Source organism: Pogona vitticeps, chromosome 8 (assembly GCF_051106095.1).
Source record: "Pogona vitticeps strain Pit_001003342236 chromosome 8, PviZW2.1, whole genome shotgun sequence".
NCBI classification, from domain to species: Eukaryota; Metazoa; Chordata; class Lepidosauria; order Squamata; family Agamidae; genus Pogona; species Pogona vitticeps.
In genome coordinates, this window is record NC_135790.1 from 1,268,707 (window position 1) to 1,285,573 (window position 16,867).

At 47.4% G+C, this 16,867-nt stretch overlaps 1 protein-coding gene and 1 long non-coding RNA gene across 2 annotated transcripts in view; one reads left to right on the forward strand and one right to left on the reverse strand.

Annotated features, from left to right (window-relative positions):
* LOC144584171 (uncharacterized) overlaps positions 1-16,867 on the forward strand; it is a 294,410-nt gene that overhangs the window by 209,281 nt on the left and 68,262 nt on the right. The gene's annotated exons all lie outside the window — the stretch shown is intronic.
* Positions 4,007-16,867, reverse strand: part of TGFA (transforming growth factor alpha) — a 32,825-nt gene continuing 19,964 nt past the window's right edge. Inside the window, exons 4-7 of the mRNA XM_072978855.2 lie at positions 10,456-10,573; positions 9,511-9,660; positions 7,715-7,824; positions 4,007-7,187 (exon numbers count right to left, since the gene is read on the reverse strand). Of these exons, the coding sequence (XP_072834956.2) occupies positions 7,180-7,187; positions 7,715-7,824; positions 9,511-9,660; positions 10,456-10,573 (386 nt within the window). The 3' untranslated portion in view covers positions 4,007-7,179. The remainder of the gene's footprint in view (positions 7,188-7,714; positions 7,825-9,510; positions 9,661-10,455; positions 10,574-16,867) is intronic.

Sequence of the window (16,867 nt, forward strand, 5' to 3'; positions counted from 1 at the left end):
TGGGCTACAGGTGGAAGATGGCAGGGGTGAATGTTCCTCCTTAGAAAAATATTTGGCAAACGTTTTCCCCCAACATAAGGGAAGTGTGTTCGATTGTAGGTGTTTTCCTCATGCAGTCACCAGAACTCAGGGGACATCCTGATCTTGAGAGATGGAGTCTCAGTTCATTGTGCCCAGTCTTGGTCTACATGGGAGTTCAAACAATTCAATGCACTTAGCACGCCGCTCGAAGCAGGGCCCCCTTAAGTCTTGGGTGATGTCTGTTTATCCAAGTGCGGGCTATCCTCCTCATCTCCTACCTTTTGTCAACAAGTGCTTTGTTTGGTGATTTGCCAGCAGGAGGTAAACAGGACTGCTCAGACCTGTGGATTTCAGGGAATTAAGACCGCTAGAAGACTAACATCTGGTGCCCTTTCTTCCTGTCAGCTTTTTAGCACTGTTTCATAGCCTTCCTTGGAGATGCTGGGTGTTGAAACGGAGAACCCTTATGTGCAAAATGTGTGCCTTCCTTCCTTCCTTCACCTGCCATGTACAAGTATGACTTTGTCTACAGGTGGCTGTGATCCTATCCTATTTATCAGTGTGGGGCTTTTCATTTCTTTTCTTTAAACAAGAGCCCATTGATTTGCAGGGAAGAGCCATGCCAGGGCCTGGCTTAGTTGCACACCCGTTCACTCTCCAGCAACGCCGGTCTCGCGACCGAATGCAGCCAGGCTGGTTTGCGATGACTTATCTCATGGAAAACTGGCTTGGCTAGAAAACGAGGAAAACATTTCAAACAGGAGGAGAAAACATGGCCAAGGAATGAAACCTGGAGAGTTTTGAAAGAGGCTCTGTCAGCCGAGAACATCGGCTTGCCCTGTCATTACTGCCTGTTTTGATCTCCACAGAGTGTTTTTTTTTTTAACAGTCTGAGCAGGGCACAGACTTTATCTTGTTTTTATCTTTGCAAAAATATTTCCTTCAAAGAAACACACACACACACACACACACACACACACACACACACACACACACACACACACACACACACACACACACACACACACACACACACACACACACATATTTTGGGGGCTGGACCCCCTTGTTTAAATTTAATCCAGTCATTACTTGGTTAATTGGCTTAAAGAACTGGTGATCGCTAGCAATTCTGTAACACACAACGACTTACTTTAGCATAGGAAGTTGCAATTAGCTGTTGCTTCTGTCCATTGGAATCAATGGAACTTATGGAAGAGTAGACTCACCAAATCCCCATTAAATTCAATGGGCTTCCTCCGGTGCAACCTGCTACAATATGTAACAGGGTCTGGGCCATTCTTGGCTTCTGGTTGCTGGAGGATTGAGACGCAGCTGATCCACAAAGCCGGACAAGCTTGCCTGCCGCCTGCGTCTGAAATTGTACCTTGTTTCCTGTGATGGAGCCCAGATGTCTAAAGAGACGGAAATCTTAGTAGATGTCTCAAAAGTACAGTTCTCCAAGTTTGTCACCACAAGAGGACAGGCATAACCCTAACTTAATGGTTTAGCTTAATATTACAATGGAGCATCCCTGCTAGAAAGAAGTTATGGCACGCTTTCCTTCTCTTTGAGGAAGGCAGGAATTCCTACAGATTCTTACCAGGCTCACTCCACTACCATTCCCAGCATGTTTTAGGGGAAACCAGGACAGCTAAGCAGCTCTGGAAGTGACACAAACATCTGTGCCTTGCAGTTCAGAATGAAGAAGGAGGTGACCTAGGAAGCCTCAAGAGTCTGGGAACGGGCGGCTGCCAGAACCAGCGAGTCCTCATTAAGAACATCCAAAATGCCTGGAGGTCTCTGCTCATTGCCCTACCTGGGACCTGACCTGGAAGGGCAGGCTATTATCTCTCAGAATCTGGGAGCATAATTATTGTTTACAAACAAGCTCCAACTGTAATGAAGCTGGGCAATGAAGGCTGACCGTTGGCACTGAATCTCCAGAACGAAGGGAGCCCGCCATGCTCCTCATTAATGACATGCACCATGCAGATCTATAGGAATGAGGGATGTTTACAGGGACATAACATCCCTTGGAAGGAAAATAAAAAATCAGACCAAAATGCAGATTTTACAGAAATGAACGAAGCCGGGAGGGAGGGAGGGAGGGAGGGAGGGAGGTGTTTCTACAGGGAGGTCTTGGCTTCCTCTGTGTGTGTGAGTCGTTTTCTCCAGGTTGGTCATGATGGCGGAGAAGGCGTCTGTGCCTCATTTTATCTTCCCAATAATGGTGTCAGCTCAGGGAAGGCTGAGGGGCTTCAAGGCTGCATATATTGTGCCGTGGCTGAGCAGAGAGTGCAACCCAAGTCTCATGGAGAGGCAAGCTCAAGAACTCGCACGCGTCCTAAGGCTGTAGTAGAATCATCTTAAGAAGTCCCGCTGGCCCCGACTTCTAGTCATCTCCAAAGGCACCTCTTTGCTGGAAACTCCCAAAGAGAGAAAAGTGAAGGATCAATACGAGCCGATGGTGCCGTTCGCGAACCGTCCTCCCACGTGGAGAGAGGAAGCTTACAAACCGGGTTTGTGGGTCACTGTGCCCCTGGAGAGTTGTGTGTGGCGAGCCCTGTTCTTGATACTTGGGCGTGTGGCAATCTCAGGGCTGTTTCTGCCCAACAGTTTCAGTTTCAGTCCTGGGTGTCCCACACACCTGGTGACCCACATACTAATCCCGGGATGAAATCAGGCAGCAGATAATTGGGCATTAAGGAAAGCCCAGGTGGCCCCGCGAGGAACCATCGTAAGGTGTGCACACTTCCATAGAAACAGCCTCTCCCCCCCCCCCACAGATCTAAAATTAACCCATTATCCAGAGTCGGCCCTACCCTGTGGCAGAGTAGGACCATCACCTCATATGGCAGGTGGGAGGTAGGGGAGCTTGCCTGCTGTTCCTCCTGAACCCCCAGCTGTGCCCCCCCTTTGAACCACCAAGCTGAGTGTGTCCCACAGCCTGTCTCCCACCCACCCCCGCCCCCACCCCATGTTAGCCTTCCTGCCTTCAGAAGTGGCAAAGGGACTCCTCCTAGCAGCACAGCTGCCGTCAGTACATGCAATGGAACAAGGCGCCCTTTTGCCTCAGGCAGCGAGAAGTCTTGAGTCACCTTCCCCTTCTAGATCCAACAGCCAGGCGGCAGACCCTTGCGGGGTGGTAGAGCAGCAGAGAGAATACAACTAGCAAGTCTGAGTTCATACTCTTACTTCTTTCACCCAACAGTAGTATGGAAATTATTTTTTTGCCCATAACTTTTTGCTAATAGGCTTTTGAAAAATCTGGCTTTGTCCTCAAAACCAGTTGCATCACACAGGGCTTGTTTTGAGGACACCAACTAATGAACTGACCAACCCCCCAGGACCACTGTTGTTGCCACACTCCCCTGTTCCATGTGGATATCCATGTGAACACAGAATGTCACCCGGTGTTTGCCCTGCAATGGAAACTATTTATATCCCTTTCCAACCACAACCATTTTTCTTTTTCCAAAGCACAAGATACTTTCGGCCACCCCTCTTCCACTCATCTAAAGTCACATGAAGTTTTAATTTACTTTACTGTTCTGCAAAAGTACACTCTAGTTCTGGAATGGGCCAGACAGTGTTGAAGACCTGGCGTTGCATGGACCGCCCAAAGGGGAAAGCAAAAGAGGACATCCATCAGATTTGCAGACTGAGGCTCCTGTGGTCCAGGTGCAAAGGGGGGCCCACCAGAGAATGAACAACAGCTCCCATGATCCCCATCCAACGGCTACTGGGACTGCTTGTAGAACAGTAAACATCTGGAGGAGAGTTTTGCTGATACCTTGGACTGCCAGAAAGACGAACAAGGGGGTCCAAGATCAAGCTAAGCTTGAACTTTCTCACAGGAAGTTGTGACATTGCTTCACAATCAGAAGAAACCGAGGCACCAATGCTGAAAAATTGCCCAGAGAGATTTTTTTTAAAAAAAAAAATCCGTAGCACCATGAAAGAAGTCAAGCATACAGCAACGTATTATGAAAAAGTGTATTTCACTCATTTAAATAGCTATGCATTTGGCGTATTTATGGAAGAAACAAAAGCCAATCACAGAAACATTTTACATCAATCAAGTTAATTTAACCACACAATAAATTAAAACATTAAATATTAACTTTCAGTGCAACAACATATACAGAAGGAAAGAAAAGTGTAACCTTGACTAAAAATAAACTTCAGGTTGGTTATAAACAGTAAACTAAATTATGAAAATGGGGGGGGGGGGGAGAAGGGTGTTAACAAAGAGGCTGGGAGTGAGCACACAGGTGAGAATGGATGTCTAGCACTGAAGTTTATTTTGTCATAAATGGAGGTGTATCCAAAGTAGGAAATTGGCACAGTCTGACGAGAGTTCTACTTTTGCCTTGTCCAAAATTCATCGGTTTTGAAAACAGACAGTTTTCACTTAAAAAAAAAACCCTCCTAAAACTTCATACTTTTTATTCTGGTCCAGTACCCAAACTACATTGGAAATACAGGCAATATCTGATCACCCAGCGAATGAATAATAGTTTCTTAACAGCATAATTCGGAGGGGGTGGGTGGGGAGAATGAAGCGGGCCTCCAGGTGAAATCTACAAGCAAACTATTTTATTGAGAATTCAGGTACATGTCTTGCTTGTTCCTTTGTCCATCCCAGTTCAATTTGGATGTTTAGCTCATGGTTTAGGCGTTTGCTTCAAGAGGAATACACACATCTCCTGGAATAGAATTTGGAAAGAAACAGAGATTCCAGGGAAAGACATACTCCTTTGCCAACATCATCCAAGCCAACCATTCTTCCTTAGTTTCGTGGCACTGACGTGACCTTCATCACACCTTAAAGCTGCCCTTCCCAACTTTGCACATTCAAAATGTGCCAAGACTACAACTTCCATCATCCGCAGCCAAAGCAGACAAGGTCTGATCGGGGGCAACTGAAGAAGGGATTCAAAAGATTGCGCCAGGCTGAAGAGAGCGGTAAAATAAATAAATAAATAAATCTGAGCCCAGACTTTTTCTTTTCCCTAAACTGGAGTGATATTCCTTTGAATCAGACAACAGTGGTCACAGGATGCTAAGAAAAGGCCAGGGAATATATGAGGACAAGATTAAAAATATATATTTTTTATTTTTATTTTATTTTAATTAAATATCTTTGTCCTTCTGAACGAGGGATAAAAAGGGTTAGGTCCATTAAAAATAATTCATAACTGGCCAACTTTGGAACCAACATCAGTCAAAATAAAGCAGAGAAGCAACCCCCTCTGGCTACGCTAAGCACAGGACCCGACAGATTCTTGTTAGGAAAGGTAGCAAAGCTGTTTTTCCTCCACCACTAAGGGAAAAGTCATTCTTCACAAAGGAGGTTCTGAGTTGCCTCTTTAAATTAAAAGGACTTGTCTTGCCACTTTGGGAAGAGGAGATTAGCTTTTGAGCAGGCTTTCTCTCCCACCCTCCCTCCCTCCCTCTCTCTCCGCACTGCCTGGGTCCCCCGTCAGGCCCAACCTCTTCTCTGGGGCTCAATTCAATTGTTGCTGTTAAGTAGAGCAGGTCGCCTTAAATCCTGGAGCTCGTTAAGTCGACTCGTACATGTAGGTTCCCTGGCAGAGCCATTCTGGCGGGGACCAAAGTTGGCTGACCACTTGGAAATCGGTTAAATAGTGAATCTGCTCCCAGGTTGCGTCCATAAACCTGAAAGAAGTTATCCAAGCTGCAGAATATATTTTAGAGGGAAAGGCCGAGCGCTTTGGACCACTCTGTAAAGTCTGGAGTAAAATCCCAGAGCGGATTCACCACCCCATCGATGCTGAACCCACCAGCCTTTTCTGGTGGCGAGCTAGCAACTGAAGGCGGCCTTACCTGCCAGCCGTGTGGCTCAGAAGGTCCTTGGAAATGGTCTAGGAAGCCCTAACAAGCACTCAGAACCGAGGTGGGCCAAATGCAGCCCCCCAGAGGTTGTTGACTTCAACCCCCATCATTCCCCAGATCGCATAAGCAATGGTCGGGAATGCCGGGCGTTGCAGTCTAGCAGCACCTGGAGGAAAGGAGGTCGGCGACCCCCCCCCCCCAAATCAGAGCCGCTACAGGGACCACAATTTAAGACCAGAAACAATTTAAGAGCCGACGCCAGCAGGATCCCAGGATCCTGTGAGGAGTTTTAGCATCAGCGGCTGAAAACAAGCAAGCCTTCAAAGAGAAGTCCCTCTTCAGCATCCCGCTCACATCCATCCATCGTGCCACAATTAATGTTTTTCTGGCATCTGTTTTTCCCTTTTTAATCTTTTGGGGAGGGGGGAAATCAGCAAAACAGGCACTTTTTTTTATCAAGCAGACCAGAAGTGCGGTGGAAGGGGGGGAGGATCGAAGTGGTGGCTAAGGAACGTCCTAGTTTGCTTGCAAAGTTTTAACTCGTAAAAAGAAGAGAGGGTGCCAGCCCTTTGCCTGAGGTTTGCGTTGCTGCTCCACACCTCACTGGATCTTTATTTTCTAATACCGGGGGACTCTGAACACAGAACCGGTGGAGGTTTTGTACTTGTGGCAGCTTTGGAAAACGTCCCTCTTGACATCTTCAGAGGAACTCGCAAGGACCTGCCAACTCAGTCTTCTCAAAGCGACGGTGCTGCTCTCGTTAAAAAAGCATCGACGCCGTCCATCGCTCCTTTGGGGTCAAGCATGTGACACAATCACACAGCCAAGAACACACCTTCAGGCCACGTTCTAGGAAGTCTTAAGGAGAGAAGAAGAGGCTTGGGAAACAAAACTAGCCCAACCTGAATGGTCCGCCTTTCCTGTCCAAGCCGCCCTCTCCGGGCGCACTCCTTGCAGCTACATAAACAGAAAAGTTCTCCCATGTGCACTCTTTAATTTACTACAAAGTCTCCGAGAGTCCATGGTTGTCATCCTGTCCAGATCCAGATGTGTCCCATCGCAGGTGTGCGTCTCCCTTCCCTTTGGCGAAGGTTCCAGAACCCCGGCATACGGACGGAGGGTGCAGGCGGACGCCCAAAGTTGCATGGAATTGTCTTGTAGAGACTGCTTTGCCCCGGAAGATGTTCTTGCCCAATGTCAAGTCTTTCCCTGGAAAACTGTAGGCTTCCTCTGGGATGCTGCCGTGGTCCCAGTTAAGTGCAGCTGGAAAAGTCTCGCGAGAGGCCCCGTCTTTTGTCAGACCACTGCAAGGAAAGCACACATCAAACGGTCTTAAAAGGAGGGAAGAAATTCATGCAGCCAATGTAGCCTTACCGTCACTCGAGGAGTGAATTCCAGGATGGCCCCAAAACGGTGGCTTGAAAAGGGAATCAGGCAAAGCAAGGGAAGGGTGGGGGGCCATCGGTCACGACCGCTCAAGAAAACCACCTCCTTCAGAGGACTTCCATGCCTGGCCACCCCACCCCCTGGGAGGAAGAGGAGGAGGAGGAGGAGGAGGAGGAGGAGGAGGAGGAGGAAGCCCAAGGGAAGGTTGCCCCCCCCCCACAATTCCTTGTGTCAAAGCTCCCACACACTTTCCACTGTCCTGCATCAGAGGGAGGATACTGGACTGTGACTTCCTCTGACAACGCTGTTCTTATGTACTTCGAAGCAAGGAACTACATTTCAAAGAAGTCGGATGTGCCCATAACCAGAGACGTATCATCTATTTGGCTTTTAAGGCAGGCTCAAGATACCCCCCGCCCCCCAGGGAAGCTGCTTTTGTGGGTACCTGTTTCTGAGTGGCAGCAAGAGGATCCACCTTTCAGGAGGCCGCTGGGCTTCTCATGCCTGCAGACGACGGTCCTGCACCAACCACAGTGCTTCCTTACCCTGCAGCAGCTGCAGAAACACAACCATGGAAAGTTACAGCCTTCAGCTGGGGAGGGGGGGGGGGGTTAAGGAATGAGGCTGGGGTGTCCGCTGAAACACCTTTCATGGGGCAGAAGAGGTAATGTCTTCAGCGCTGAAACTGTGTCATGACCCCAGCACACGTTTTCCATGCCCCCAATATGAAGGTTTGCTTTAAATTGTGATTGGTCATCAGCAGGTAAACACAGGCTCCATTTACAATTACAAGCACTAAGTCATACGTTCTGCCGGCATTGCGTCTCTGGAAGGCGGCGACATGTTTTCAGTTTCTAACAACGGGGCATCTGTAACCTGTTTTCTGCCCCCGAGTTTCCATGGCCCTGAGCAGATCTGGACTCTCTCACAACCTCTTCTGAGGAGGCGTCCCTTCTCTGCCACTGGCTAAGAACCAATCCAGACCTCTATATCCCCAGCCAGATATGGGTGTTTAATGGGGAAAGATTGTTATAACGCTTCATACCTTTGCACAGAGCTAAAAGAGCAACGGGTGACCGACTCTTGATTAGGTCAAGGTCTTCGTTCTCCATGTATCCAGCTGACTTCAGTTCATTTGTTTTGACAGAGCTATACTTGCTGGACCTTGAACAAGGCTTCACATATTTCTAACCTGGACTCTGAAACTATTACAGGAAAAGTTTTGTAACAGAGTCCAGCCACCGCTGGGCTTTGGGGCAAAACCAGCTATACATCTAGTCTGAATTAGTTGTTTATGGTACTCCTCCCTCACCATTCTTCCTGGAAACTCAAAGCAGCATGCTTCGGATTCCAGATGGGTTTCCCATCCAGGCACTGACCAGCCCCAGGCCTGCTAAGCTTCAGCCAGCTTGCGGGCGTCACACGCCACCGGACCAATTCCAGGAGGTTATGCGATTCTGGTGTGCATGACTGTAGGAGATTATATGATTCTGGTGTGCAAGAAACATCAGCCTTAACCCATGGAAATGCTGCTGGCCCCCAACCTCCTGCACTGGAGGCAAGGGTCAGGAAAAGGCATCCTCTCCTGCCTGCTTAAGCATGCCAGCAAAAAACACACTCCCCTGTGCTACTTCTGCAGGCCGTCCACCACTTTACTGCACACATGCAATTTTTAAGAGCCATATATAAAAATAAAAATAAGGTCAAAATAAAAACCACAAAAATGTGCCTTCTAAAACAAATTGCAAAAGTACAGAGGAACAGTTCTCCAAGCAATTGTTTTAAAAGACCTGAGTCAGCTTCAAACTTATCAGCAAATATAGATTTCAAAAAGCAAAGTGCGCTGCTTATATACCACCCCATAGTGCTTAAAGCAATCTCTGGGCAGTTTAAAATTTTAATTATGCAGACTACACATCATCACCGCCTCCTCTGCCCTGTGAGCTAGGCACTCATTTTACCAACCTCAGAAGAATGGAAGGCTGAGTGAACCCTGAGCCAGCTACCTGAGATTGAACCTGGTTTGTGAGCAGAGTTTTGGCTGCAGTACTGCAGTTTAACCACTGTGTCACGGGGCTCCTTTTAATAGCAAGCACAAATAAACAAAATTCTTTTTAAAGACATATGTGAGAACAACAGTGCACTCGTGCGTGTGCTTACATCATACTTTGTTCCACATAAAGCAAATGGCCTGGCACACAATGATGATTCAAACTCTGGCGCAGGAGCCCCGATACTTACTGTATTAAGACGCACACCCCGATGAGGACAACCGAGGCGATCACAGAAACCACCACCAAGGCGGTGATGGTTTGCTTCTTTTGGTTGGCCGCTACGACCGCAAGGAGATCGGCGTGTTCGCATCTGGTCCCGACAAACCCAGAGTGACAACTGGGAGGAGAAAGGAAGGGGGGGAAAAAGCAATAAGTGAAACTCAAAGAACACTATTTGCATGCATGTGGGTGGGTGTTTTTCTTAATTCTGTGTAGCTCAGTGGTTTAGGTCTGGTTGGGAGTTCAATTCCCCCCACTGGGCCTCCTTAATGGGGGTTGGACTTGATGATCCTTCCAGCTCTGCAGTTCTCTAATTATTTTATCATTATTAATGTAAGAGTTGAGCTGAGCACAGAGTTCCTATTCAGAGCCCAAGTGGAATTTTGTCTAATTTTAGAACTGGAACAGCCAGGACTCAAGAGGAAAGACAGGCAGGCAAACCACAGACACTGTAAGTTGGATTCTATTGGCCACGTGAGCTGGGGCTGATGGGAACTGGAGTCTAGAACAGACATTCTCAACAGAGGCCCCACAATAAAAAGGTTGAGAACGGCTGCTCTAGAAGGTGTCATCGTCCGGGTGGAAGACTAACCCCATTGAACGGTCCTGCCCTCCCGCCTTCTATTCCGTCCCTTTTTCCAAGGACTTCCCACCCGATGACTTGGTTTCGTTCGTGCCACCATGCAGGGATACCCCTCCCCCAATTTTTAAGCAAGCAAGCGTACATTCGAATCGCGAAAGAAGCCACCTCCCCTTGTCTTCTCTGTGGGCTCCACAGCTCTCAAGCCCTCCAAGAGGCCGTGATCCGAAGCCACCCTACATGCGCTTTCTTGATGCCACCCCCCACCTCCACTCCCACCCCCAGCCCCCCATGAGTGGTGGCCCTTTCCAGAGGCAAGAGGCAAAGACTTACACGCATGCCGGTTTTTCCTCTTGGACCACGAACCGGCATGTCCCGTGGAAACAGAAGTGACTGTGGGCATCTGGACAACTGTTAAAGTGGGACCTCACAGCCGCTGCCACTGGGGGACCTGGAACGAGGAGGAGGAGGAGGAAGAGGAGACAGGTCAGCCTTCCATGCTATGGCCAACAGTCTCCTTCTCCCCCAATGGGGAGAAAGGAAGCCTATAAATAAAATAACTAACGAACAAGAAGTGCAATATTCTGGCTTGTGTCAACAAATGGCACTTTGCATTTCTGGAGCATCTGCAAGCTGCATTTGAACGTTTTACTGCATTGGCCTGAGTAATCACCCATGAAGCTTCCATTATTCCCATTTTACAGGCGGAGAAGTCAAGGTGAGCTGAGCAAGGCTGTGCCTGTCCCAAAGGCTAGGCTTCCATGACAGACAGGACTATAAACCTTGAATGGCTCTCAGGTTTTAATTGGCAGAAGCATTCCTGAGCTTTAGTCCACTTCTTCTGATGCACGGAGTGAGGTCTTCAGGGGATGAACTCTACAAAAGCCAAAGGAAAGGTACCACAGTTTTCTAGTCGTTTTATAAATCTGCTGATTTTCCAGCAGCAAGACACTGTGGGGGTGGAAACCTTCCCCTTGTCTTTTCCTAATGCTTCACCAAGTCCCTTCCTTAGGAAACCAATGCATTGTTGGCTCTAAATGCCCTACCCGGTTGGCAATGACTTCATGAGCATTTGCACATTTTCCCTCCAAAGACTTCACGCACTCAGAGCTTCATGCTCAAGCCATCAACTTACAAAGGAAACTTTTGATTTTTCTCGATGACTAACCACAAAGCAAAACTAAGCTAATCCGCCACACAAGGAGCCGAGGAAATTTTTGCTAGGATAAATGGCAAGTTTTAATCTCCCAAGGGAGCTCTACTTTGAGGAACAATCTCCAGGTATCATGCAGTTCTGTCATGGCCTAAGACAGAAGAATAAAGAGGAAGGCGTTGTGTACTAAACACTGAACTGATACGGGTGTAAATTTCAGAACATAACAGCAAGCCGAAGGGTTTCCCCTCGACAAAATTTCACAGACAAATTGACAGAATCAAAGAACAACAATAAAGCTTTGTTATTACATCTCAAAGGGTCCTTTAAGCACTATGGGGTGGTATCTAAGCACCACATTTTGCTTTATCTAATACTTAAGGCACACTCCTGTACTGCAGTGTGTCCTGGACCCTTCGTGCATGGCAGGAGAGGAAGCTGAACACGTTCCATATGCCTTGTCTCCGACATATTTTTTGTATCACCTGGCAGGACAAAGTTCCAAATAGAGTAGTCCTAGAACAAGCTGGAATTTTTAGCATGTATACATTGCTAAAACAGTGACATCTACGTTGGCTCGAGCATGTCGTGAGAATGGCTGATGGTCGGATTCCAAAAGATCTCCTGTATGGAGAATGAGTGCAGGGAAATTGCCCCAGAGGGAGACCACAGCTGCGATACAAGGATATCTGCAAGTGGGATCTGAAGGTCTTAGGAATGGACCTCAACAGATGGGAAACCCTGATGTCTGAGCGTTCAGCCTGGAGGCAGGCGGTGCATCACGGCCTCTCCCAATTTGAAGAGACCCTTGTCCAGCAGGCCGAGGCAAAGAGGCAGTCAAAATCAGGGAACTGGACAGGGGACAGTTTGTATTTGTCTTCAGTGTGGAAGGGATTGTGTTACTCTTGAATTGGCCTCCTCAGCCACACCAGATGCTGTTCCAAGACCTCTATTTAGAGCATGTTACTATAGTCCCTTGAGACTGAAGGATGCCTAATCTGAATACTTAATCACTGTTAAGGGGTGGGGTGGGGAAACCCTTTGGAAATGAGGAGTGTGTTTGGGATAACCTTTTCAAACCCATCCCCCCAATTTTCCCACAGCTGTTCCTCACATCCTGGACCATTTTAACTTGCAGTCCCTCAGTCCACACAGACAAGAACATCCTGCCTTGTAAATTAGCCCCCGGTTGAAAGCACACCCGATTTCCATTTTCTCAAGTTCCTGTTTCAGAAAGCTAATGGCAGATCAGGCAATAAACCTAATTAAAACCACAGTCAAATCTTCCAGGGCAGCTCTGGAAAAAAAAATCAAACATCTTTAAACATCTTTCCTCCTAGGGCTTGGTTTCCAGCCCCCCTCATCATCATCCTTGTGGCCCTTCTCTGAACTTGCTCCAGTTTGTTTGTTGGAGTCCATTTTCAGATACGCATGAAGAAAAACGGACAAAAGGGTAGTGTAAGCAAAGGAAGCCCGTGCATAAAAAGGATGTGGAGAAGCACCGCGTCTGCTCTTCTAAGCCCCTCCAGTCGTTCCACTGAAGGAGAAGGGAATCCGCACTGAACTGGAAGGCTTCCCAAGCAGAGGGATCCCTAGAAGGGGGCCAAGTTTCCATGAAGGTAGAGAGTCCTCCATCATCACTCAGCCTGCATGGATTGGCGGGAGGACAAGCGTTGCACTATAAACCGAGGCAATTATTTGCAAAGGGCTGGGAACGGATCCAGGAACAGTAAAGTGTTTAGAAAGCAGCTCGGTTCACCAAACCTGGACAACTTTACAACTTCAGACGCTATTTACAAGCTCACATCAAGGAGCAGACGAAACGGCCCCTTCGGTTGCCCTGCGGTTCCACATCAAAAACAGAAAGAAAGAAAGAAAAGGGCGGGGGGAGAAAGCGCTTGTGTTTTTCTTCTTCTTTTGTTCTCCCATCTCTAGTTCAAATTACCAAAGGCTGGATCGAAGGGAGTTGTATTTCCACCTGTCTCAGGACTGTTTCCCCTCTCCCGTTCACCTTGCGAGCGCCTGTAACATGAAGCACCCAGAGCAGATGACGTGGGCCAGGAAGAGGCCGGGCGGCTGCTTTTTGCTGGCCCTTCTCAAAGGCAACGAGTACTATCACGAGCAAGGTTGCTCACCCTACCGATGGGCTGAAATGTACAGTCTCCCCTTTCCAAGGTCTCAGGAAATCCACGTGTGAGAATGGCAGGCTAACACACAGAGTGGGTGGACTCTGGTTTATGAGCAGAGCCCCCTTCCAAATGCTGCTGAATGGAGGGGAAGTCTGGACACCCCAGGAGCAAGAGTTAAAACAAATGATATGAGATCTGGAGCACTCTTGTGTCCTCAAAGGAACATGTGTGCATGCTCGATACATAGTCCTTGGTGTTCATTCACCATCAGTCAGCTTCATGCCATGCCTTAAGAGTCTCCTCCACTGTGCCCCCCCCAATTCCTTCCTGGGGCACAAAATATCCAAACAAGCAAGCAAGCAAGCAAACCCATCATTTTAACGACAGCACTGCAGCTTATTCTATAATTTTATAGCTTAAAACATCACATTTTATGAGAACAGAATGCTAACCCAGAAGCTAAGACTCGTGATACTAAAAAGTGTATGAACATATATAAAGGGGTGTCGAGAAAGGTTTCACAGCCCCTTGAACAGTTAAATATTTACAGAAGGTACAAAGACACGGACTTAGCATTTTGAGACAAAGATGCTTCATCCCTCTCCATGGTCCAGCTACCCCACTGGCCTCTGCGTTCATCTACCTGCAGGCAAACCCCAGACATTTGCACTGCACGCTCACGACTAAGAACACAACTTGGAAATGATGGGAGTTTGATCTTTCAGATGGAGAGCCAACAGTAGTGGAACCTGGGACTTCTGTCCTCTCTTGCGGCACCAAAATCTTCCGCCGGAAGGTTCCCTACCCGCCCTCCACAGCCGCCTTCTATGGGTGGGGTGGAGCTGGAGGAGGAAGGGAGGAGGGAAGAGGATTGGTTATCACCAAATTCTGGAGCGATCCAGCAGAAAAACATTAGCTCTTGGGCCAAAGGACTAGAACTGCCACATTGTCTCTAGCGAGACAGAACAACATTCTCTTGTTCTCCTGAAGTTTGGGGAAATTTAAAACACCCCTTTTGCAGGCGAACATCTGCCCAAAATATGAGAAACTGGCAGCTACAGCCTTTCAGAAAAATGAGAGGGCCTCTCCCTCTCCTACCCAGAGTTTGCTCACTCCCCTATCATCCCCCCATCATCATTTTGAACCAAAGTTGAACGTCACCCTTAAAAGGAGGTTTTATCTGGCTGCCAGGAGGAATTATTCCAAACACACCTTTCCAAGAGACACAGCGCATGTTTTGACCGGGTGCTGGGTAAATAACAAGGGACTTATGAATCGACCCCTTACACGCATCCGAAGCCACTTCTTTTTCAACCTAGATTATGCACGACGGGGGTGGGGGTGGGGGGAGCCCTCACGCACAGAGAGAAAAACAACCCTAAGACATCCGGCTTTTTACAGCTCCATCGTACCAAGCGTACCAAGCGAGGGATTATTGGAGGCAAGCCCCCAACATGTGTGCTTCACACAAGCTGCACTTCTTAAGCTTTTGTGCTCACCAGAAGAGTGTTGACAATTTGTTCCGCCCACCCCATGTGATCTCTTTCTGTGATTCCATTCATAAAAATCCACTAGAACATCCTGGGGGGTTGGGGAGAAGAAACACAGGCTCAGAAATCCTTGTTCCTTCCTACTTGCAAACCTTCTGCATGTCAGCATTATATCCCGCTCAGAGCATCATCAAGGATTAATACCTGCAGTGGCCTCCTGGTTATGCACAATAGCCAGGTTTATGGAGGTGCAACAGAAGATTTTTATACCACCAGCTTCTTCTTCGTATCATAGCAAGAAAAGAGCAGGGGAGACATGGAGGCACTACTGTACCTTAAAGGCCTGTTGCCTGACTCCTGTTTTGAGATCTAATGGGAGGAAGTTTCTTCAGATTCTCATTTTCACCCCGAATGGCCTCCTTAGTGGGCTGGGATAGAGACGGTTTGAGGCTCCAAATACTTTTCTTCCCCCTTTGTATTTTCAAAAGGGAAATCAAAGTTTGTACCTGTCTTCCCCCCCCCACCCTTTCCCAGAAAGCCCTGAGGGCCCACACAAGGTGATGCTCGATGAAACGTTTTGCAGCGCTTCAAACTCCTCCATGCTGTTTGTTATATTTTAATAGCACATGCAGAGGGGAAAGGCTCACCCCCATCACCACCTATGCTTCGTAGCATGGTGGCCAAAGAAGAAAGCACAGATTTATGGGCTCTTTTTGGGTCACTCTAACAAAGGGATCATTACAATAGGGATTTCAGCATCTGCCATGCAGCCAACGCAGCTACTCCGGCTTATTTCCACCGTTCGAAAAGAGCGACAGAATCACAAAGTGACAAGAGTTACATCTGACCCTAGATGCATCTCGTCCAGCCCCCACCAGGGCAGGAATCCCTAACCCTAAAACCTGCCTGAGGGATGAATACAAAAAAAAGGAAAAGACCATTCTCTAAAATGCCAAGAAAGACATTTATTTCTCGTGGCCCCAGCACATTTTGGAAGTGTCATTTCCTTCTTCAAGGGCATTCTTGGGACTGCATTTCTCTTTATGAGCCAGCTCGGATGTTAAAATCCTCAGGTGAGGCCTTTCTCTCGGTCCCACCACCTTCACAGGTGCGTTCGGTGGGGACACAAGAGAGGAGGGCCTTCTCTGTGGCTGCTCCCAGACTCTGGAACTCCCTGTCACTGGAGGCCCGCCTGGCTCCATCTTTGCCGTCCTTCCACAGGCAAGGTTTCCTTCAGTGACTGGCCCACCTGAGTGGGGTTTCTTAAATGGCTTATTGTACCTTACTGTTTTGATTAGGTTTTAATGTTGCTAATGTTTTTGGTACGGTATTTGTTTGATACTTTTGAGTATTTTTATAGTCACTGTTGCTGGCTTTAATATAGTCTTTTAATAATGTAGGCCACTTTGGAACCTTTTTGAGGAGGAAGACGGGGTAAAAATACTGTATTTTAAATAAATAAAGTGGTGGTGGGTTACACTGTATATTTGAATTGTGATTTTATTTGTCATTTATGTTTTTGTTATATTAATTTTTAAAAAAGTAAATATAACGCTTAAACATTCAAGATCGAAAAAGAGGGTGAAGAGCCTTTGGGAGGAGCGGCAACATTTCTTGAACGATCATCTTCTTCAGGGACACAGGCTTACAAAAAGCATCATCTATAGTCTGGCAAGCAGGGAGAAAGGGACCAGTTGGGTCAAATGGCCAATAAAATATGCGACAATTATGATTCACATACTTGTACCATGAGTCAACATGTAACAAAAGACAATTACAGAAGTTTTTTTCTTTTAAAGTTCACTTACTCAACTCTTATGAAACCACAATATTCTCATCTATTCTTATTTATAGTCAGCAATGTTACTAAGATTGAATAGTGCACCTGGCAAAAAGCCAGGCTTCCCCATAGTAAAGAGATGCCATCTAAAATTAAACACACACCAACACAATATAAAAATGCAGAAGTCTGC